Consider the following 23,494-nt stretch of genomic DNA (forward strand, 5'->3'; position numbering starts at 1 on the left):
TGGGTGAGTGCATGGGTAGGTGATTGGGAGAGTGGGTGGGTGAGTGGGAGAGTGGGTGGGTGAGTGGGTGGTTGGATGAGCAGGGGAGTGAGTGGGTGAGTGGGTGGGTGAGTGTGTGGGTGAGTGGGTGGGTAGGTGATTGGGTGAGGGGGTAGGTGAATGAATGGATGAGTGGGTGGGTGAGTGGGTGGGTAGGTAATTGGGTGAGGGGGTAGGTGAATGAATGGATGAGTGCGTGGGTGAGTGGGTGAGTGTCACACAGATATATTCACACGCTAGATTAGAGACTATTTATTAGACTGTAGATTAGAGACTGTATGCCAGTATAGACTTTATTGTACACATTACAGGCTATACATGACTACAGTATACTGGCAGTCTATCGTATAGACTGTATGTGGTATAGCCTGTAGTATACACTGAATGTAGAATAAATTATGAGTCTTATAGACCGTGGTATTGACTGTATGTATCATATGCTATATTATTGACTGTGTGTGGTAAAGACTGTATTGTAGACTTTTGATTCCCATCATGCCTTGCGACGAGTCACGTGGTCAAAGATGACGGCCTGAAGGTAGAGTGGAGAGCGGAGACTCAGGCGGACAGAATCAGCCTGGAGAGAGAGAGAGAGAGACACGGAGAGAGACAGAGAGAGACAGACAGAGAGACACAGAGAGAGACAGAGAGAGACAGAGAGACAGAGAGAGACAGAGAGAGAGAGACAGAGAGAGAAACAGAGAGAGAGACAGACAGAGACAGAGAGAGAGACAGAGAGAGAGAGACAGAGAGAGAGAGAGACAGAGAGACAGAGAGAGAGAGACAGAGAGACACAGAGAGACAGAGAGAGACAGAGAGAGACAGAGACAGAAATACAGAGACAGAGTGAGACAGAGTCACATCCACTCAACCACCCACTCACTCACTCACCCACCCCCCCCCACACACCCACCCACTCACCCACCCACCCACTCACTCACTCACCCACCCACCCACTCACTCACTCACCCACCCACCCACCCACTCACCCACCCACCCACCCACTCACCCACCCACCCACCCACCCACTCACCCACCCACTCACCCACCCACTCACCCACCCACCCACTCACCCACTCACCCACCCACCCAACCACTCACCCACCCACTCACCCACTCACCCACCCACCCACTCACTCACTCACGCACTCACTCACACACTCACCCACCCACTCACCCAGTCACCCACCCACCCACTCACCCACCCACTCACCCACTCACCCACCCACTCACCCAACCACCCACCCACTCACTCACTCACCCACCCACTCACCCACCCACCCACTCACTCACTCACTCACCCACCCACCCACTCACCCACCCACCCACTCACTCACTCACCCACCCACTCACTCACTCACTCACCCACCCACCCACCCACCCACTCACCCACCCACCCACTCACCCACCCACTCACCCACTCACCCACCCACCCACTCACTCACCCACTCACCCACTCACTCACTCACCCACCCATGTATCTCTATGAGCCCCCTCCACCTCCACCACCTCCACCTCCTCCACCTCCACCTCCTCCACCTCCTCCACCCCCCCCTCCACCTCCTCCACCTCCTCCACCCCCTCCACCTCCTCCACCTCCTCCTCCACCACCTCCACCCCCCCCTCCTCCACCCCCTCCTCCACCCCCACCTCCACCACCACCTCTCACCTTGGGATCTACACAGATGACTTTGCGATCTCTTTTATTCTTGAAACAGATTCCAACTCCTCCACCACCTCGTCCTCCACCTCCTCCACCTCCCCCACCACCTCCACCTCCTCCTCCACCTCCTCCAGCTCTTCGTCCTCCCCCACCACCTCCTCCACCTCCTCCCCCACCACCTCCTCCACCTCCTCCAGCTCCTCCACCATCGTCAATGATCAGGAGGAAGTTGGCGCTTGAGCGACCATTCCAGGCGTTCGTATCCCAATTGTAGAAGCTGCGGAGAGACAGAGAGACAGAGACACAGAGACAGAGAGACACAGAGACAGAGAGACAGAGACAGAGAGACACAGAGACACAGAGACAGAGACAGAGAGAGACAGAGACAGAGAGACAGAGACAGAGACACAGAGACACAGAGACAGAGAGACAGAGACAGAGAGACACAGAGACACAGAGACAGAGACAGAGAGAGACAGAGACAGAGACAGAGACACAGAGACAGAGACAGAGACACAGAGACAGAGACAGAGAGACAGAGACAGAGAGAGACAGAGACAGAGAGACAGAGACAGAGAGATACAGAGATACAGAGACAGAGACACAGAGACAGAGAGACAGAGACACAGAGACACAGAGAGACAGAGACAGAGACACAGAGACAGAGACAGAGAGACAGAGACAGAGAGAGACAGAGACACAGAGACAGAGAGACAGAGACAGAGACACAGAGACAGAGACACAGAGACACAGAGACACAGAGACAGAGAGACAGAGACAGAGAGATACAGAGATACAGAGACAGAGAGACAGAGACACAGAGACAGAGAGATACAGAGATACAGAGACAGAGAGACACAGAGACAGAGACACAGAGACACAGAGACAGAGAGACAGAGACACAGAGACAGATACAGAGACACAGAGATAGAGAGACACAGAGACAGAGACAGAGAGACAGAGACACAGAGACAGAGACACAGAGACAGAGACAGAGAGATACAGAGACACAGAGGCAGAGACAGAGAGAGACAGAGACACAGAGACAGAGAGACACAGAGACAGAGAGACACAGAGACAGACAGAGACAGAGAGACACACACAGAGACAGAGACACAGAGACAGAGACACAGAGACAGAGATACAGACACAGACACAGGGACAGAGACACAGAGACAGAGAGACAGAGACACAGAGACAGAGAGACAGAGACACAGACAGAGAGACACAGAGACAGAGACACAGAGACAGAGACACAGAGACACAGAGACACAGAGACAGAGAGACAGAGAGATACAGAGACAGAGAGACACAGAGACACAGAAACAGAGACAGAGACACAGAGACAGAGACACAGAGACAGAGAGACACAGAGACACAGAGACAGAGAGACACAGAGACACAGAGACACAGAGACAGAGACACAGAGACACAGAGACAGAGACACAGAGACAGAGAGACACAGAGACAGAGACAGAGAGACACAGAGACAGAGACACAGAGACAGAGACACAGAGACAGAGAGACACAGAGACAGAGACACAAAGACAGAGAGACACAGAGACACAGAGACAGAGAGACAGAGAGACACAGAGACAGAGAGACACAGAGACACAGAGACACAGAGACAGAGACACAAAGACAGAGAGACACAGAGACAGAGAGACACAGAGACACAGAAACAGAGACACAGAGACAGAGACATAGAGAGACAGAGACACAGACAGAGACACAGAGACACAGAGACACAGACACAGAGACAGAGAGACACAGAGACACAGAGACAGAGACAGAGACACAGACACAGAGACAGAGACACAGACAGAGACACAGAGACACAGAGACAGAGAGACACAGAGACAGAGACACAGAGACAGAGACAGAGACACAGACACAGAGACAGAGACACGGACAGAGACACAGAGACACAGAGACAGAGAGACACAGAGACACAGAGACAGAGAGACACAGAGACAGAGACACAGAGACAGAGACACACAGAGACAGAGAGACAGAGACAGAGACAGACAGAGACAGACAGAGACACAGAGAGAGACAGAGAGAGAGACAGACAGAGAGAGACAGAGACAGAGAGAGACAGAGACACAGAGACAGAGACACACAGAGACAGAGAGACAGACAGAGACAGACAGAGACACAGAGAGAGACAGAGAGAGAGACAGACAGAGAGAGACAGAGACAGAGAGAGACAGAGACATAGAGACAGAAACAGAGAGACACAGAGACACAGAGACAGAGAGACACAGAGACAGAGACACAGAGACAGAGACACACAGAGACAGAGAGACAGAGACAGAGACAGACAGAGACAGACAGAGACACAGAGAGAGACAGAGAGAGAGACAGACAGAGAGAGACAGAGAGAGACAGAGACACAGAGACAGAGACACACAGAGACAGAGAGACAGACAGAGACAGACAGAGACACAGAGAGAGACAGAGAGAGAGACAGACAGAGAGAGACAGAGACAGAGAGAGACAGAGACATAGAGACAGAAACAGAGAGACACAGAGACACAGAGACAGAGACACAGAGACAGAGACACAGAGACAGAGAGACACAGAGACACAGAGACAGAGACAGAGAGAGACAGACAGAGACAGAGAGACAGAGACGCACAGTACAGTGGGGTACCGTACACTCACCCATTCACCCATTCACTCACCCACTCACTCACCCACTCACTCACCCACTCACTCACTCACTCACCCATTCACTCACCCATTCACCCATTCACTCACCCACTCACTCACCCACTCACTCACCCACTCACTCACCCACTCACCCATTCACTCACCCATTCACCCATTCACTCACCCACTCACTCACCCACTCACTCACCCACTCACTCACCCACTCACCCATTCACTCACCCATTCACCCATTCACTCACCCACTCACTCACCCACTCACTCACCCACTCACTCACCCACTCACCCATTCACTCACCCATTCACCCATTCACTCACCCACTCACTCACCCACTCACTCACCCACTCACCCGTTCACTCACCCACTCACCCATTCACTCACCCACTCACTCACCCACTCACCCATTCACTCACCCACTCACCCATTCACTCACCCACTGACTCACCCACCCGTTCACCTACCCGCCCACTCACTCACCCACTCACTCACCCACTCACTTACCCACCCACTCACCCATTCACTCACCTACTCAGCCACCCACTCAGCCACCCACCCACTCACCCACTCACCCATTCACTCACCCACTCACTCACCCACTCACCCATTCACTCACCCACTCACCCATTCACTCACCCACTGACTCACCCACCCGTTCACCTACCCGCCCACTCACTCACCTACTCACTCACCCACTCACTTACCCACCCACTCACCCATTCACTCACCCACTCAGCCACCCACTCAGCCACCCACCCACTCACCCATTCACTCACCCACTCACTCACCCACTCACTCACCCACTCACCCATTCACTCACCCACTCACCCATTCACTCACCCACTGACTCACCCACCCGTTCACCTACCCGCACACTCACTCACCCACTCACTCACCCACTCACTTACCCACCCACTCACCCATTCACTCACCCACTCAGCCACCCACTCAGCCACCCACCCACTCACCCACTCACCCATTCACTCACCCACTCACTCACCCACTCACCCATTCACTCACCCACTCACCCATTCACTCACCCACTCACTCACCCACCCGTTCACCTACCCGCCCACTCACTCACCCACTCACTCACCCACTCACTTACCCACCCACTCACCCATTCACTCACCCACTCAGCCACCCACGCACCCACCCACCCACTCACCCACCCACCTCAAGTCTGTTGAGCGAGGTAGCAGGAGACACTTTCCGGTGAAGTATGGCCGGAAGTCCTCGGTGCTGAGTCGCTCAGCCAGGTCGATGTAGCCAGAGAACTCCTCACCACGGCCGTTACGGGCACGGAGATAGAGAATGGTCTAGAGAGTGGGTGGGTGGGTGAGTGGGTGGGTGAGTAGGTGGGTGGGTGGGTGAGTAGGTGGGTGGGTGGGTGGGTGAGTAGGTGGGTGGGTGAGTGGGTGAGTAGGTGGGTGGGTGAGTGAGTGAGTGAGTGGGTGAGTGAGCGAGTCAGTGGGTGAGTGGGTGAGTGAGGGGATGGGTGAGTGGTTGAGTAAGTGACTGAGTGAGTGAGTGAGTAGGTGAGTGAGTGAGTGGGTGAGTGAGTGGGTGGGTGAGTGAGTGTGTGGGTGAGTGGGTGAGTGAGTGAGTGGGTGAGTGAGTGAGCGAGTGAGTGGATGAGTGGGTGATTGAGTGGTTGAGTGAGTGACTGAGTGAGTGGGTGAGTAAGTGACTGAGTGAGCGGGTAAGTGACTGAGTGAGTGGGTGAGTAAGTGACTGAGTGAGCGGGTGAGTGGTTGAGTGTGTGAGTGACTCACTGAAAGTTTCCCACTCTTGAGTGATGATTCTCTCTCTGCGATTGCTTTCAGGAGCGGATCTGATATGTCCAGACCGTCACTGTACAGCGTACTGTAACAACAACAACATCATCAGTATCATCATCAGTAGTAGTATCATCATCAGTAGTAGTATCATCATCAGTAGTAGCATCATCATCAGAAGTAGCATCATCAGTAATAGTATCATCATCAGTAGTAGTATCATCATCATCATCAGTAGTATCATCATCAGTAGTAGCATCATCATCATCATCATCAGTAGTAGTATCATCATCAATAGTAGCATCATCATCATCATCAGTAGTAGTATCATCATCAGTAGTAGTATCATCATCAGTAGTAGCATCATCATCAGTAGTAGCATCATCATCATTAGTAGTAGTATAATCATCAGTAGTATCATCATCAGTAGTAGTAGTATCACCATCATCGGTAGTAGTATCATCATCAGTAGTAGTAGTATCATCATCAGTAGTAGTATCATCATCAGTAGTAGCATCATCAGTAGTAGTATCATCATCAGTAGTAGTATCATCATCAGTAGTAGTATCATCATCAGTAGTAGTATCATCATCAGTAGTAGTAGTATCACCAACATCAGACGCAGTATCATCAGTAGTAGTATCATCATCAGTAGTAGTATCATCATCAGTAGTAGTATCATCATCAGTAGTAGTATCATCATCAGTAGTAGTAGTATCACCAACATCAGAAGTAGTATCACCAACATCAGACGCAGTATCATCAGTAGTAGTATCATCATCAGTAGTAGTATCATCATCAGTAGTAGTATCATCATCAGTAGTAGTATCATCATCAGTAGTAGTATCAGTCCACTCACACTGCAGGCTGACTCCTCTGTCATTACCTCCCGTGGCCACCAGTCTGATGATGATGATGATGATACTATTACTGATGATACTACTACTGTTGATGATACTACTGATGATGATGATACTATTGATGATGATACTGATGATGATGCTACTACCACTGATGATGATGATGATACGACTGATGATGATGATACTGATGATGATACTACTACTGATGATGATGATACTACTGATGATGATAATACTGATGATGATAATACTGATGATGATGCTACTGATTTGATACTGATGATGATGATACTATTGATGATGATACTGATGATGCTACTACCACTGATGATGATGATGAAGATGATACGACTGATGATGATGATACTGATGATGATACTACTACTGATGATGATGATACTACTGATGATGATAATACTGATGATGATGCTACTGATTTGATACTGATGATGATGATACTACTACTGATGATACTACTGATAATGATGATACTGATGATGATGATGATACTACTACTGATGATGATGATACTACTGATGATGATAATACTGATGATGATGATACTGATGATGATACTACCACTGATGATGATGATACTGATGATGATACTACTACTGATGATGATACTACTGATGATGATACTGATGATGATGATACTACTACTGATGATGATACTACTACTGTTGATGATGATACTACTGATGATGATACTATTGATGATGATGATACTGATGATGATACTACTGATGATACTGATGATGATGATACTGATGATGATACTACTACTGATGATGATACTACTGATAATGATGATACTGATGATGATGATGATACTGATGATGATGATACTACTGATGATGATGATACTGATGATGATGATACTGATGATGATGATACTACTGATGATGATACTGATGATGATGCTACTACTACTGATAATGATGATACTACTGATGATGATGATACTGATGATGATGATGATACTACTACTGATGATGATGCTACTGATGATACTGATGATGATACTACTACTGATGATCATGATACTACTGATGATACTGATGATGATGATACTACTACTGATGATGATGATACTACTACTGATGATGATACTGATGATGATGATACTACTGATGATGATGATGATACTACTACTGATGATGATACTGATGATGATGATACTACTACTGATGATGATGATGATACTGATGATGATGATGATGCTGATGATGATACTATTGATGATGATGGTACTACTACTGATGATGATCCTACTACTGATGATGATACTGATGATGATGATACTATTGATGATGATGATGATACTACTACTGATGATGATACTACTACTGATGATGATACTATTGATGATGATGATGATGATACTACTACTGATGATGATCCTACTACTGATGATGATACTGATGATGATGATACTACTACTGATGATGATACTACTACTGATGATGATCCTACTACTGATGATGATCCTACTACTGATGATGATGATACTGATGATGATCCTACTACTGATGATGATGATACTGATGATGATGATACTACTGATGATGATACTATTGATGATGATGATGATACTTATGATGATGATACTGATGATGATACTATTGATGATGATGATACTAATGATGATGATGATGATACTACTACTGATGGTGATACTGATGATGATGATGATACTGATGATGATACTATTGATGATGATGATACTGATGATGATGATGATACTACTAGCACTACGACTCACCAGCGTCTCTCCGCCTCTCTCTCCTCTTGTTCCCTGCGGAGGTTTCGACGTCTCTGGAACTCGTCGCGAGTTAAAATCTCCTCGCCACTGCTGCGGTAACCCAGCGCCAAGACAGCGCGCACCACCTCCTCGTCCTGGAGACAACGTCCTCGTTACCACCATCATCATCATCTGGAGTGGTGAGTGAGGCCCTCAGTGAGTGAGTCTCTGAGTGAGTCTCTGAGTGAGTGAGTCTCTGAGTGAGTGAGTCTCTGAGTGAGTCTCTCAGTGAGTGAGTCTCTCAGTGAGTCTCTGAGTGAGTGAGTCTCTGAGTGAGTGAGTCTCTGAGTGAGTGAGTCTCTGAGTGATCTCTGAGTGAGTCTCTGAGTGAGTGAGTCTCTGAGTGAGTGAGTCTCTGAGTGAGTGAGTCTCTGAGTGAGTGAGTCTCTGAGTGAGTCTCTGAGTGAGTGAGTCTCTGAGTGAGTCTCTGAGTGAGTGAGTGAGTCTCTGAGTGAGTGAGTCTCTCAGTGAGTGAGTCTCTGAGTGAGTCGCTGAGTGAGTGAGTCTCTGAGTGAGTCTCTGAGTGAGTGAGTCTCTGAGTGAGTCTCTGAGTGAGTCTCTGAGTGAGTGAGTCTCTGAGTGAGTCTCTCAGTGAGTGAGTCTCTGAGTGAGTGAGTATCTGAGTGAGTCTCTGAGTGAGTCTCTCAGTGAGTCTCTGAGTGAGTGAGTCTCTGAGTGAGTCTGAGTGAGTCTCTGAGTGAGTGAGTCTCTGAGTGAGTCTCTCAGTGAGTCTCTGAGTGAGTGAGTCTCTGAGTGAGTCTCTGAGTGAGTCTCTGAGTGAGTGAATCTCTGAGTGAGTCTCTGAGTGAGTGAGTCTCTGAGTGAGTCTCGGAGTGAGTCTCTGAGTGAGTGAGTCTCTGAGTGAGTCTCTGAGTGAGTGAGTATCTGAGTGAGTGAGTCTCTGAGTGAGTCTCTGAGTGAGTCTCTTAGTGAGTGAGTATCTGAGTGAGTGAGTCTCTGAGTGAGTGAGTCTCTGAGTGAGTGAGTCTCTGAGTGAGTGAGTCTCTGAGTGAGTCTCTGAGTGAGTATCTGAGTGAGTGAGTCTCTGAGTGAGTGAGTCTCTGTGTGAGTGAGTCTCTGAGTGAGTCTCTGAGTAAGTGAGTTTCTGAGTGAGTGAGTCTCTGAGTGAGTCTCTGAGTGAGTGAGTATCTGAGTGAGTCTCTGAGTGAGTCCCTGAGTGAGTCTCTGAGTGAGTGAGTCTCTGAGTGAGTCTCTCAGTGAGTGAGTCTCTGAGTGAGTGAGTATCTGAGTGAGTCTCTGAGTGAGTCTCTGAGTGAGTCTCTCAGTGAGTGAATCTCTGAGTGAGTGAGTCTCTGAGTGAGTCTCTGAGTGAGTGAGTCTCTGAGTGAGTTTCTGAGTGAGTGAGTCTCTGAGTGAGTCTCTGAGTGAGTCTCTGAGTGAGTGAGTCTCTCAGTGAGTATCTGAGTGAGTGAGTCTCTGAGTGAGTGAGTCTCTGAGTGAGTCTCTGAGTGAGTTTCTGAGTGAGTCTCTGATTGAGTAAGTCTCTGAGTGAGTGAGTCTCTGAGTGAGTCTCTGAGTGAGTCTCTGAGTGAGTGAGTGAGTCTCTGAGTGAGTGAGTCTCTGAGTGAGTGAGTGAGTCTCTGAGTGAATGAGTCTCTGAGTGAGGCTCTGAGTGAGTGAGTGAGTCTCTGAGTGAGTGAGTCTCTGAGTGAGTGAGTCTCTGACTGAGTGAGTCTCTGAGTGAGTCTCTGAGTGAGTCTCTGAGTGAGTGAGTCTCTGAGTGAGTCTCTGAGTGAGTCTCTGAGTGAGTGAGTCTCTGACTGAGTCTCTGAGTGAGTGAGTCTCTGAGTGAGTGAGTCTCTGAGTGAGTGAGTCTCTGAGTGAGTGAGTCTCTGAGTGAGTCTCTGAGTGAGTCTCTGAGTGAGTGAGTGTCTGAGTGAGTGAGTCTCTGAGTGAGTCTCTGAGTGAGTCTGAGTGAGTCTCTGAGTGAGTCTCTGAGTGAGTGAGTCTCTGAGTGAGTCTCTGAGTGAGTCTCTGAGTGAGTCTCTGAGTGAGTCTCTGAGTGAGTGAGTCTCTGAGTGAGTGTCTGAGTGAGTCTCTGAGTGAGTGAGTCTCTGAGTGAGTGAGTCTCTGAGTGAATGTCTGAGTGAGTCTCTGAGTGAGTGAGTCTCTGAGTGAGTGAGTCTCTGAGTGAGTGAGTCTCTGAGTGAGTGTCTGAGTGAGTCTCTGAGTGAGTGAGTCTCTGAGTGAGTGAGTCTCTGAGTGAGTGAGTCTCTGAGTGAATGTCTGAGTGAGTCTCTGACTGAGTGAGTCTCTGAGTGAGTCTCTGAGTGAGTCTCTGAGTGAGTCTCTGAGTGAGTGAGTCTCTGAGTGAGTGAGTCTCTGAGTGAGTCTCGGAGTGAGTCTCTGAGTGAGTGAGTCTCTGAGTGAGTCTCTGAGTGAGTGAGTATCTGAGTGAGTGAGTCTCTGAGTGAGTCTCTGAGTGAGTCTCTGAGTGAGTGAGTATCTGAGTGAGTGAGTCTCTGAGTGAGTGAGTCTCTGAGTGAGTGAGTCTCTGAGTGAGTCTCTGAGTGAGTGAGTCTCTGAGTGAGTCTCTGAGTGAGTGAGTCTCTGAGTGAGTGAGTCTCTCAGTGAGTGAGTCTCTGAGTGAGTCGCTGAGTGAGTGAGTCTCTGAGTGAGTCTCTGAGTGAGTGAGTCTCTGAGTGAGTCTCTGAGTGAGTCTCTGAGTGAGTGAGTCTCTGAGTGAGTCTCTCAGTGAGTGAGTCTCTGAGTGAGTGAGTATCTGAGTGAGTCTCTGAGTGAGTCTCTCAGTGAGTCTCTGAGTGAGTGAGTCTCTGAGTGAGTCTCTCAGTGAGTCTCTGAGTGAGTGAGTCTCTGAGTGAGTCTCTGAGTGAGTCTCTGAGTGAGTGAGTCTCTGAGTGAGTCTCTGAGTGAGTGAGTCTCTGAGTGAGTCTCGGAGTGAGTCTCTGAGTGAGTGAGTCTCTGAGTGAGTCTCTGAGTGAGTGAGTATCTGAGTGAGTGAGTCTCTGAGTGAGTCTCTGAGTGAGTCTCTGAGTGAGTGAGTATCTGAGTGAGTGAGTCTCTGAGTGAGTGAGTCTCTGAGTGAGTGAGTCTCTGAGTGAGTCTCTGAGTGAGTATCTGAGTGAGTGAGTCTCTGAGTGAGTGAGTCTCTGAGTGAGTGAGTCTCTGAGTGAGTCTCTGAGTAAGTGAGTTTCTGAGTGAGTGAGTCTCTGAGTGAGTCTCTGAGTGAGTGAGTATCTGAGTGAGTCTCTGAGTGAGTCCCTGAGTGAGTCTCTGAGTGAGTGAGTCTCTGAGTGAGTCTCTCAGTGAGTGAGTCTCTGAGTGAGTGAGTATCTGAGTGAGTCTCTGAGTGAGTCTCTGAGTGAGCCTCTCAGTGAGTGAATCTCTGAGTGAGTGAGTCTCTGAGTGAGTCTCTGAGTGAGTGAGTCTCTGAGTGAGTTTCTGAGTGAGTGAGTCTCTGAGTGAGTCTCTGAGTGAGTGAGTCTCTCAGTGAGTATCTGAGTGAGTGAGTCTCTGAGTGAGTGAGTCTCTGAGTGAGTCTCTGAGTGAGTTTCTGAGTGAGTCTCTGATTGAGTAAGTCTCTGAGTGAGTGAGTCTCTGAGTGAGTCTCTGAGTGAGTCTCTGAGTGAGTGAGTGAGTCTCTGAGTGAGTGAGTCTCTGAGTGAGTGAGTGAGTCTCTGAGTGAATGAGTCTCTGAGTGAGGCTCTGAGTGAGTGAGTGAGTCTCTGAGTGAGTGAGTCTCTGAGTGAGTGAGTCTCTGACTGAGTGAGTCTCTGAGTGAGTCTCTGAGTGAGTCTCTGAGTGAGTGAGTCTCTGAGTGAGTCTCTGAGTGAGTCTCTGAGTGAGTGAGTCTCTGACTGAGTCTCTGAGTGAGTGAGTCTCTGAGTGAGTGAGTCTCTGAGTGAGTGAGTCTCTGAGTGAGTGAGTCTCTGAGTGAGTCTCTGAGTGAGTCTCTGAGTGAGTGAGTGTCTGAGTGAGTGAGTCTCTGAGTGAGTCTCTGAGTGAGTCTCTGAGTGAGTCTGAGTGAGTCTCTGAGTGAGTCTCTGAGTGAGTGTCTGAGTGAGTGAGTCTCTGACTGAGTCTCTGAGTGAGTGAGTCTCTGAGTGAGTGAGTCTCTGAGTGAGTGAGTCTCTGAGTGAGTGAGTCTCTGAGTGAGTCTCTGAGTGAGTGAGTCTCTGAGTGAGTGTCTGAGTGAGTCTCTGAGTGAATGAGTCTCTGAGTGAGTGAGTCTCTGAGTGAATGTCTGAGTGAGTCTCTGAGTGAGTGAGTCTCTGAGTGAGTGAGTCTCTGAGTGAGTGAGTCTCTGAGTGAGTGAGTCTCTGAGTGAGTCTCTGAGTGAGTGAGTCTCTGAGTGAGTCTGAGTGAGTCTCTGAGTGAGTGAGTCTCTGAGTGAGTCTCTCAGTGAGTCTCTGAGTGAGTGAGTCTCTGAGTGAGTCTCTGAGTGAGTCTCTGAGTGAGTGAATCTCTGAGTGAGTCTCTGAGTGAGTGAGTCTCTGAGTGAGTCTCGGAGTGAGTCTCTGAGTGAGTGAGTCTCTGAGTGAGTCTCTGAGTGAGTGAGTATCTGAGTGAGTGAGTCTCTGAGTGAGTCTCTGAGTGAGTCTCTTAGTGAGTGAGTATCTGAGTGAGTGAGTCTCTGAGTGAGTGAGTCTCTGAGTGAGTGAGTCTCTGAGTGAGTGAGTCTCTGAGTGAGTCTCTGAGTGAGTATCTGAGTGAGTGAGTCTCTGAGTGAGTGAGTCTCTGTGTGAGTGAGTCTCTGAGTGAGTCTCTGAGTAAGTGAGTTTCTGAGTGAGTGAGTCTCTGAGTGAGTCTCTGAGTGAGTGAGTATCTGAGTGAGTCTCTGAGTGAGTCCCTGAGTGAGTCTCTGAGTGAGTGAGTCTCTGAGTGAGTCTCTCAGTGAGTGAGTCTCTGAGTGAGTGAGTATCTGAGTGAGTCTCTGAGTGAGTCTCTGAGTGAGTCTCTCAGTGAGTGAATCTCTGAGTGAGTGAGTCTCTGAGTGAGTCTCTGAGTGAGTGAGTCTCTGAGTGAGTTTCTGAGTGAGTGAGTCTCTGAGTGAGTCTCTGAGTGAGTCTCTGAGTGAGTGAGTCTCTCAGTGAGTATCTGAGTGAGTGAGTCTCTGAGTGAGTGAGTCTCTGAGTGAGTCTCTGAGTGAGTTTCTGAGTGAGTCTCTGATTGAGTAAGTCTCTGAGTGAGTGAGTCTCTGAGTGAGTCTCTGAGTGAGTCTCTGAGTGAGTGAGTGAGTCTCTGAGTGAGTGAGTCTCTGAGTGAGTGAGTGAGTCTCTGAGTGAATGAGTCTCTGAGTGAGGCTCTGAGTGAGTGAGTGAGTCTCTGAGTGAGTGAGTCTCTGAGTGAGTGAGTCTCTGACTGAGTGAGTCTCTGAGTGAGTCTCTGAGTGAGTCTCTGAGTGAGTGAGTCTCTGAGTGAGTCTCTGAGTGAGTCTCTGAGTGAGTGAGTCTCTGACTGAGTCTCTGAGTGAGTGAGTCTCTGAGTGAGTGAGTCTCTGAGTGAGTGAGTCTCTGAGTGAGTGAGTCTCTGAGTGAGTCTCTGAGTGAGTCTCTGAGTGAGTGAGTGTCTGAGTGAGTGAGTCTCTGAGTGAGTCTCTGAGTGAGTCTGAGTGAGTCTCTGAGTGAGTCTCTGAGTGAGTGAGTCTCTGAGTGAGTCTCTGAGTGAGTCTCTGAGTGAGTCTCTGAGTGAGTGAGTCTCTGAGTGAGTGTCTGAGTGAGTCTCTGAGTGAGTGAGTCTCTGAGTGAGTGAGTCTCTGAGTGAATGTCTGAGTGAGTCTCTGAGTGAGTGAGTCTCTGAGTGAGTGAGTCTCTGAGTGAGTGAGTCTCTGAGTGAGTGTCTGAGTGAGTCTCTGAGTGAGTGAGTCTCTGAGTGAGTGAGTCTCTGAGTGAGTGAGTCTCTGAGTGAATGTCTGAGTGAGTCTCTGACTGAGTGAGTCTCTGAGTGAGTCTCTGAGTGAGTCTCTGAGTGAGTCTCTGAGTGAGTGAGTCTCTGAGTGAGTGAGTCTCTGAGTGAGTCTCGGAGTGAGTCTCTGAGTGAGTGAGTCTCTGAGTGAGTCTCTGAGTGAGTGAGTATCTGAGTGAGTGAGTCTCTGAGTGAGTCTCTGAGTGAGTCTCTGAGTGAGTGAGTATCTGAGTGAGTGAGTCTCTGAGTGAGTGAGTCTCTGAGTGAGTGAGTCTCTGAGTGAGTCTCTGAGTGAGTGAGTCTCTGAGTGAGTCTCTGAGTGAGTGAGTCTCTGAGTGAGTGAGTCTCTCAGTGAGTGAGTCTCTGAGTGAGTCGCTGAGTGAGTGAGTCTCTGAGTGAGTCTCTGAGTGAGTGAGTCTCTGAGTGAGTCTCTGAGTGAGTCTCTGAGTGAGTGAGTCTCTGAGTGAGTCTCTCAGTGAGTGAGTCTCTGAGTGAGTGAGTATCTGAGTGAGTCTCTGAGTGAGTCTCTCAGTGAGTCTCTGAGTGAGTGAGTCTCTGAGTGAGTCTCTCAGTGAGTCTCTGAGTGAGTGAGTCTCTGAGTGAGTCTCTGAGTGAGTCTCTGAGTGAGTGAGTCTCTGAGTGAGTCTCTGAGTGAGTGAGTCTCTGAGTGAGTCTCGGAGTGAGTCTCTGAGTGAGTGAGTCTCTGAGTGAGTCTCTGAGTGAGTGAGTATCTGAGTGAGTGAGTCTCTGAGTGAGTCTCTGAGTGAGTCTCTGAGTGAGTGAGTATCTGAGTGAGTGAGTCTCTGAGTGAGTGAGTCTCTGAGTGAGTGAGTCTCTGAGTGAGTCTCTGAGTGAGTATCTGAGTGAGTGAGTCTCTGAGTGAGTGAGTCTCTGAGTAAGTGAGTCTCTGAGTGAGTCTCTGAGTAAGTGAGTTTCTGAGTGAGTGAGTCTCTGAGTGAGTCTCTGAGTGAGTGAGTATCTGAGTGAGTCTCTGAGTGAGTCCCTGAGTGAGTCTCTGAGTGAGTGAGTCTCTGAGTGAGTCTCTCAGTGAGTGAGTCTCTGAGTGAGTGAGTATCTGAGTGAGTCTCTGAGTGAGTCTCTGAGTGAGCCTCTCAGTGAGTGAATCTCTGAGTGAGTGAGTCTCTGAGTGAGTCTCTGAGTGAGTGAGTCTCTGAGTGAGTTTCTGAGTGAGTGAGTCTCTGAGTGAGTCTCTGAGTGAGTGAGTCTCTCAGTGAGTATCTGAGTGAGTGAGTCTCTGAGTGAGTGAGTCTCTGAGTGAGTCTCTGAGTGAGTTTCTGAGTGAGTCTCTGATTGAGTAAGTCTCTGAGTGAGTGAGTCTCTGAGTGAGTCTCTGAGTGAGTCTCTGAGTGAGTGAGTGAGTCTCTGAGTGAGTGAGTCTCTGAGTGAGTGAGTGAGTCTCTGAGTGAATGAGTCTCTGAGTGAGGCTCTGAGTGAGTGAGTGAGTCTCTGAGTGAGTGAGTCTCTGAGTGAGTGAGTCTCTGACTGAGTGAGTCTCTGAGTGAGTCTCTGAGTGAGTCTCTGAGTGAGTGAGTCTCTGAGTGAGTCTCTGAGTGAGTCTCTGAGTGAGTGAGTCTCTGACTGAGTCTCTGAGTGAGTGAGTCTCTGAGTGAGTGAGTCTCTGAGTGAGTGAGTCTCTGAGTGAGTGAGTCTCTGAGTGAGTCTCTGAGTGAGTCTCTGAGTGAGTGAGTGTCTGAGTGAGTGAGTCTCTGAGTGAGTCTCTGAGTGAGTCTCTGAGTGAGTCTGAGTGAGTCTCTGAGTGAGTCTCTGAGTGAGTGTCTGAGTGAGTGAGTCTCTGACTGAGTCTCTGAGTGAGTGAGTCTCTGAGTGAGTGAGTCTCTGAGTGAGTGAGTCTCTGAGTGAGTGAGTCTCTGAGTGAGTCTCTGAGTGAGTGAGTCTCTGAGTGAGTGTCTGAGTGAGTCTCTGAGTGAGTGAGTCTCTGAGTGAGTGAGTCTCTGAGTGAATGTCTGAGTGAGTCTCTGAGTGAGTGAGTCTCTGAGTGAGTGAGTCTCTGAGTGAGTGAGTCTCTGAGTGAGTGAGTCTCTGAGTGAATGTCTGAGTGAGTCTCTGACTGAGTGAGTCTCTGACTGAGTGAGTCTCTGACTGAGTGAGTCTCTGAGTGAGTGAGTCTCTGAGTGAGTGTCTGAGTGAGTCTCTGAGTGAGTGAGTCTCTGAGTGAGTGAGTCTCTGAGTGAGTGAGTCTCTGAGTGAGTGAGTCTCTGAGTGAATGTCTGAGTGAGTCTCTGACTGAGTGAGTCTCTGACTGAGTGAGTCTCTGACTGAGTGAGTCTCTGAGTGAGTCTCTGAGTGAGTGAGTCTCTGACTGAGTGAGTCTCTGAGTGAGTCTCTGAGTGAGTGAGTCTCTGAGTGAATGTCTGAGTGAGTCTCTGACTGAGTGAGTCTCTGACTGAGTGAGTCTCTGACTGAGTGAGTCTCTGAGTGAGTCTCTGAGTGAGTGAGTCTCTGACTGAGTGAGTCTCTGAGTGAGTCTATGAGTGAGTCTCTGAGTGAGTCTCTGAGTGAGTGAGTCTCTGAGTGAGTCTCTGAGTGAGTGAGTCTCTGACTGAGTGAGTCTCTGAGTGAGTCTCTGAGTGAGTGAGTGTCTGAGTGAGTGAGTCTCTGAGTGAGTCTCTGAGTGAGTGAGTCTCTGAGTGAGTGAGTCTCTGAGTGAGTGAGTCTCTGAGTGAGTGAGTCTCTGAGTGAGTGAGTCTCTGAGTGAGTGAGTCTCTGAGTGAGTGAGTCTCTGAGTGAGTGAGTCTCTGAGTGAGTCTCTGAGTGAGTGAGTCTCTGAGTGAGTGAGTCTCTGAGTGAGTGAGTCTCTGAGTGAGTGAGTCTCTGAGTGAGTGAGTCTCTGAGTGAGTGAGTCTCTGAGTGAGTCTCTGAGTGAGTGAGTCTCTGAGTGAGTGAGTCTCTGAGTGAGTGAGTCTCTGACTGAGTGAGTCTCTGAGTGAGTCTATGAGTGAGTGAGTCTCTGAGTGAGTCTATGAGTGAGTGAGTCTCTGAGTGAGTGAGTCTCTGAGTGAGTCTCTGAGTGAGTCTCTGACTGAGTGAGTCTCTGACTGAGTGAGTCTCTGAGTGAGTCTCTGAGTGAGTCTCTGAGTGAGTCTATGAGTGAGTGAGTCTCTGAGTGAGTGAGTCTCTGAGTGAGTCTCTGAGTGAGTCTCTGAGTGAGTGAGTCTCTGAGTGAGTGAGTCTCTGAGTGAGTGAGTCTCTGAGTGAGTGAGTCTCTGACTGAGTGAGTCTCTGACTGAGTGAGTCTCTGAGTGAGTCTCTGAGTGAGTCTCTGAGTGAGTGAGTCTCTGAGTGAGTCTCTGAGTGAGTGAGTCTCTGAGTGAGTCTCTGAGTGAGTCTCTGAGTGAGTCTCTCACCTCTAGGTAGTAGAGGTCCCGCGCGTTGATGTGCGAGTCCAGGAACTCTTCATAGCTCTGAGAACTCCTCCGCCTCCTCCCCCTCGTCCCCACCACCTCCTCCCCCCCACCTCCTCCACCTCCACCACCTCCTCCACCTCCACCACCACCACCACCTCCACCACCTCCTCCACCTCCTCCACCTCTCCTCTCCATTCCCAACTCCACCTCCTCATCCACCTCTGCCGTTGCCGCCATCTTGGACGCCATCGCCGTCTCCATGGTGACGGGGGGCGGGGTCTTCCCCTTCCGGAAGCAGGAAGTTGGTGACGGAATGGACCAATCCGGAAGACGAAAGCCCAATGCAAACTGACGTGGGTTGGTGTCATCTTCCGGAAGAGGAAGAGTCTACTAATATCGGAAGAAAGATTCTTGAAGTTGAGCGCCAAATAAAAACTAAACTTCCGGAAGTTATCTTCTTTGGTTCTTTCGGTAAAGTCACGTAGAATGAGAATAAAATAATAAATTGATAAAATAAAATAACACAATAATATTCTCACGACGTTTCGGCCACAACACAAGCGGCCTTCATCAGGTGAAGGGGGCGAGACTGTCTGGTAGGACAGCGCTGGAGTGAGAGAGCCACGTTCAGATCACGGCTTTTAAGCTGTGTGAGAGGAACAAAGAGCCTTGACACAGGAATTAGCATAAAATTTAGCATTGAAATGGCTGAATGATTAGCTTGTGACTGGTCACAGAAATAGCTATGTTAAAAGTTAAAGCATACACATCCGCAGAGGCACCCATTGTTAAAAGGAATTAGCATAGAATTTAGCATTGAAATAGCTAAGTTAAGGCATACACATCCGCAGAGGCACCCCTTGACAATGGGATTAGCATAGAATTTAGCATTGAAATGGCTGAGTGATTCGCTTGTAACTGCTACAGAAATAGCTACGTTGAAGTCAGAGCATACACATTCACCGAGGCACTTAGTACAAATCCAACAGGAGAATTTAGCATTGAAATAACTAGGCGAATTTAGCATTGAAATAACTGGGTGATTTGCTAGTGACTGGTCACAGAAATGACTACACATCTGAGCTATTCACAGTACTATATAGTGAACCAATAAAAACTAAAATATAAATTACCTTCATGTTATCAATAAACTCTATATTCTCCAATCAGCTAAGCTACCAACCATAAGTCGTTATATATCACAATGCTATATGGCGAAAAAATGGGTGGATTCTTACCCTCAAATTTCCGTACCACGGATAGCTATGGGCCCCGTTCAGACGGACGAGTTCGTCCATGGTCGGAACAGAGGAGGGGGAGAGAGACAGCTGCGAGGCCCTAGTATGCTCCATGTTGTAAACCATACCATTAACCGTGGTGTGAGAGGTATTAAGAGGCAATGCTGGCGAAAGAGCTGCGGTCTGAAGGACATCGTAAAATTACAATTAATTAAGAACAGAAATGATTTAACACATCTTTCCAGTGGTTACTAAGCCTGAATCCATCTTCTCGGTTGAAATTGTCTCTGTGCTTGTATATGTGAATGGCCTCATGAACGAATCTCTCATGGTAGCCGGTTGGTTTGCAAAGAACCTCCGTCTTGGAGAAGTCAATGTCATGTGAGCCCACTGAATTGTAACAGTGGTCTGCCACGGCAGAGGAGTTCGTCTTACCGTGTTTCAAGTCTGCTTTATGTTCGCGGATGCGGTCCGAGATATGTCTTTTGGTTTCTCCAATGTAGCTACTACCACAGAGGCACTTTAGTTTGTAAACGCCTGGGTACTGTATGTCTGGAAGAGCATCTTTTACAGATGGAACTAAATCACGGATTTTGTGTACTGTGTTGAATCGGACCTGGATCTTGTGTTTATTCAGGATTTTGGAGATCTTTTTAGTGACCCCTGCAATGTAGGGTAAGGTGATGGTTTTGAGTGGCTCCACAAGAGGATCCTTCTTCATGACTGGAGTGATGGCTTTGCGGATTGTGTAGTCGGAGTAGCCATTAGCCCTGAGAGCCTGGTGTACGTGCTTGAGTTCACTGGTAATGTGTTCCTGGTCGGAAATGCATTGGGCTCTATGGTATAGAGTCTTGATGAGGCAGTTCTTCTGGGATGGATGGTGGTGGGAATCCGGTTTCAAGTAAGCATCTGTATGGGTAGCTTTCCTGTAGACAGAGTGGCTCATTGAACCATCATGTCTCCTTTTAATTAAGACATCCAGAAAGGGTAGTTTGCCATCTTCTTCGACCTCCATGGTAAATCTGATGGCTGGGTGTATGGAATTGATGTGGTCGCGGAATTGGTCTAGAGCAGGCTGGCCATGTGGCCAGATGACAAAGGTGTCATCAACGTACCTCTTCCATAAGGTCGGGCGTAGAGTGGCAGTCTGGATGGCGTCAGTTTCAAATTTTTCCATGAATACGTTGGCTACAACCGGAGATAGGGGGGAGCCCATTGGGGTGCCCTCAGTTTGTTTGTAGAAAGTTCCATTCCAGGTGAAGTATGTGTTGGTTAAGCAATGTCTCACCAGGGGGGGTACATCAGTATGCAGTCCTTGATGAACCAGGTCTTCAATGATAGCGATGGTGTCAGGTACCGGGACTTTGGTGAACAAGGACACCACATCAAAACTGACAAGCAGGTCGTTTGGGGACAGGGAAATGTCTTTGATTGTCGATACCAGGTGAGTAGAATTTAGTACCGCAGAGGTGGTTTTTCCAGTGAAAGGTCGCAGTATATCAGCCAGAAAACGTGCCAGTTTGTAGGTGGGGGAGCTGATAGTAGAGACAATGGGACGAAGGGGTGTATCTTCTTTGTGTATCTTTGGAAGGCCATATAATCTTGGTGGTCTGGCAGCAGAGGGTTTCAACGAGAACTGTTTGATCTCATCAATTAATGCTGTTGAATCAGAGATAATTTTGTTCGTTTTGGTGACCAGGCTGTTGGTGGGATCTCTTTTTATTTTTGTATAGCTGCCATCGTTGAGTAGTTCTTGAATTTTGTTGTTATATTCTGTTTTGTCCATGATGACAGTGGCATTGCCTTTGTCGGCTGAGAGAACGACAATATCATCCCTCTTTTTTAATTGAGATAATTCAAAACGTTCGTCTTTGCTGATGTTGCTGGGTGGCAACTTAGCGTTTTTGAGGGTTGCAGCGATTTCAGATCTTGCTACGTCTGCAGAGATGTGACTCAAGCCCTTGAGTGCAACGTCAACATGGGCAATGATATCATTAACCGGTAAGTGTCTCGGTGTGACAGCAAAGTTTAGACCTTTAGCTAAAACGGATTTCAGACCATCAGAAATGGAACTGTTACTGCGATTAATTACGACTTTGTTGACGTCTATCTTTTCGGTGTGTGGATCCGATTTTTTGCTGGAGAGGTGATTGAATTTGGAAATCAAATTGTCCCTACATTTGTTCGACATAGTGGCAGCCGAAGAGGTAGTCATATTGTCTACATGTTCCCAATCCGATGTAGACATTGTTGCTGTCAATTTTAAGTGTGATTTGTAGAGTGTCTTGTCTAACTGATCGAGTTCGGTGCGTGTAAGTCTGATTTTTTCCGAGATAAGAGCGAAGCTAGTTCTAGCTAGAATTCGTTTTGCATTGAGAGAAGTTGCAACAGCAGAGGTTAGTGTAAATGCGGTTGGTATTACCTTAGAGTCGCGGCATCTCTTCAGAAAGGTGAGAGACTCGATTAGTTGAGCCTTCTTATCCCGAAGTCTGTTGAATGATCTTAAGGATGTGTGGAATCCCTCCCCGTAGAGGCGGTTAAATTTCGATTTAAAGCTTTCGTGACTGCAATGATTCATCTTCTTTGGTTCTTTCGGTAAAGTCACGTAGAATGAGAATAAAATAATAAATTGATAAAATAAAATAACACAATAATATTCTCACGACGTTTCGGCCACAACACAAGCGGCCTTCATCAGGTGAAGGGGGCGAGACTGTCTGGTAGGACAGCGCTGGAGTGAGAGAGCCACGTTCAGATCACGGCTTTTAAGCTGTGTGAGAGGAACAAAGAGCCTTGACACAGGAATTAGCATAAAATTTAGCATTGAAATGGCTGAATGATTAGCTTGTGACTGGTCACAGAAATAGCTATGTTAAAAGTTAAAGCATACACATCCGCAGAGGCACCCATTGTTAAAAGGAATTAGCATAGAATTTAGCATTGAAATAGCTAAGTTAAGGCATACACATCCGCAGAGGCACCCCTTGACAATGCAACTTCTCTCAATGCAAAACGAATTCTAGCTAGAACTAGCTTCGCTCTTATCTCGGAAAAAATCAGACTTACACGCACCGAACTCGATCAGTTAGACAAGACACTCTACAAATCACACTTAAAATTGACAGCAACAATGTCTACATCGGATTGGGAACATGTAGACAATATGACTACCTCTTCGGCTGCCACTATGTCGAACAAATGTAGGGACAATTTGATTTCCAAATTCAATCACCTCTCCAGCAAAAAATCGGATCCACACACCGAAAAGATAGACGTCAACAAAGTCGTAATTAATCGCAGTAACAGTTCCATTTCTGATGGTCTGAAATCCGTTTTAGCTAAAGGTCTAAACTTTGCTGTCACACCGAGACACTTACCGGTTAATGATATCATTGCCCATGTTGACGTTGCACTCAAGGGCTTGAGTCACATCTCTGCAGACGTAGCAAGATCTGAAATCGCTGCAACCCTCAAAAACGCTAAGTTGCCACCCAGCAACATCAGCAAAGACGAACGTTTTGAATTATCTCAATTAAAAAAGAGGGATGATATTGTCGTTCTCTCAGCCGACAAAGGCAATGCCACTGTCATCATGGACAAAACAGAATATAACAACAAAATTCAAGAACTACTCAACGATGGCAGCTATACAAAAATAAAAAGAGATCCCACCAACAGCCTGGTCACCAAAACGAACAAAATTATCTCTGATTCAACAGCATTAATTGATGAGATCAAACAGTTCTCGTTGAAACCCTCTGCTGCCAGACCACCAAGATTATATGGCCTTCCAAAGATACACAAAGAAGATACACCCCTTCGTCCCATTGTCTCTACTATCAGCTCCCCCACCTACAAACTGGCACGTTTTCTGGCTGATATACTGCGACCTTTCACTGGAAAAACCACCTCTGCGGTACTAAATTCTACTCACCTGGTATCGACAATCAAAGACATTTCCCTGTCCCCAAACGACCTGCTTGTCAGTTTTGATGTGGTGTCCTTGTTCACCAAAGTCCCGGTACCTGACACCATCGCTATCATTGAAGACCTGGTTCATCAAGGACTGCATACTGATGTACCCCCCCTGGTGAGACATTGCTTAACCAACACATACTTCACCTGGAATGGAACTTTCTACAAACAAACTGAGGGCACCCCAATGG

General features: G+C 47.9%; 1 protein-coding gene across 2 annotated transcripts; it reads right to left on the reverse strand.

The window, feature by feature from the left end:
* Window positions 1-306: 306 nt before the first annotated feature.
* LOC116958447 (cilia- and flagella-associated protein 299) lies at window positions 307-21,904 on the reverse strand. 2 transcript variants are annotated; one of them, XM_076058595.1, is made up of 7 exons: window positions 21,751-21,904; window positions 18,091-18,375; window positions 8,780-8,913; window positions 6,149-6,239; window positions 5,550-5,692; window positions 1,709-1,979; window positions 307-616 (listed from the first exon to the last, which is right to left on the reverse strand). In XM_076058595.1, the coding sequence occupies exons 2-7, from the start codon at window positions 18,349-18,351 to the stop codon at window positions 533-535; spliced, it is 984 nt and encodes a 327-aa protein (XP_075914710.1). In that variant the 5' UTR covers window positions 18,352-18,375; window positions 21,751-21,904; the 3' UTR covers window positions 307-532. The 2 variants fall into 2 exon arrangements, with proteins under 2 accessions (XP_075914710.1, XP_075914711.1); XM_076058596.1 differs by lacking the exon at window positions 21,751-21,904 and having other exon boundaries at window positions 18,091-18,697.
* Window positions 21,905-23,494: the final 1,590 nt, after the last annotated feature.

The sequence above is a fragment of the Petromyzon marinus genome (genome assembly GCF_048934315.1).
Source record: "Petromyzon marinus isolate PM22_M1 ecotype Great Lakes invasive population chromosome 77 unlocalized genomic scaffold, UKy_Petmar_22M1.pri1.0 chr77_unloc.2, whole genome shotgun sequence".
NCBI classification, from domain to species: domain Eukaryota; kingdom Metazoa; phylum Chordata; class Hyperoartia; order Petromyzontiformes; family Petromyzontidae; genus Petromyzon; species Petromyzon marinus.

Coding starts and splice junctions, on each gene's coding strand:
- LOC116958447 (XM_076058595.1), bottom strand. CDS start 18,351: ATGGAGACGGCGATGGCGTCCAAGATGGCGGCAACGGCAGAGGTGGAT. Junction 8,914..18,090: donor GGGACCTCTACTACCTAGAG/GTGAGAGACTCA, acceptor CGTTGTCTCCAG/GACGAGGAGGTGGTGCGCGC. Junction 6,240..8,779: donor AGAGAGGCGGAGAGACGCTG/GTGAGTCGTAGT, acceptor TTGTTGTTACAG/TACGCTGTACAGTGACGGTC.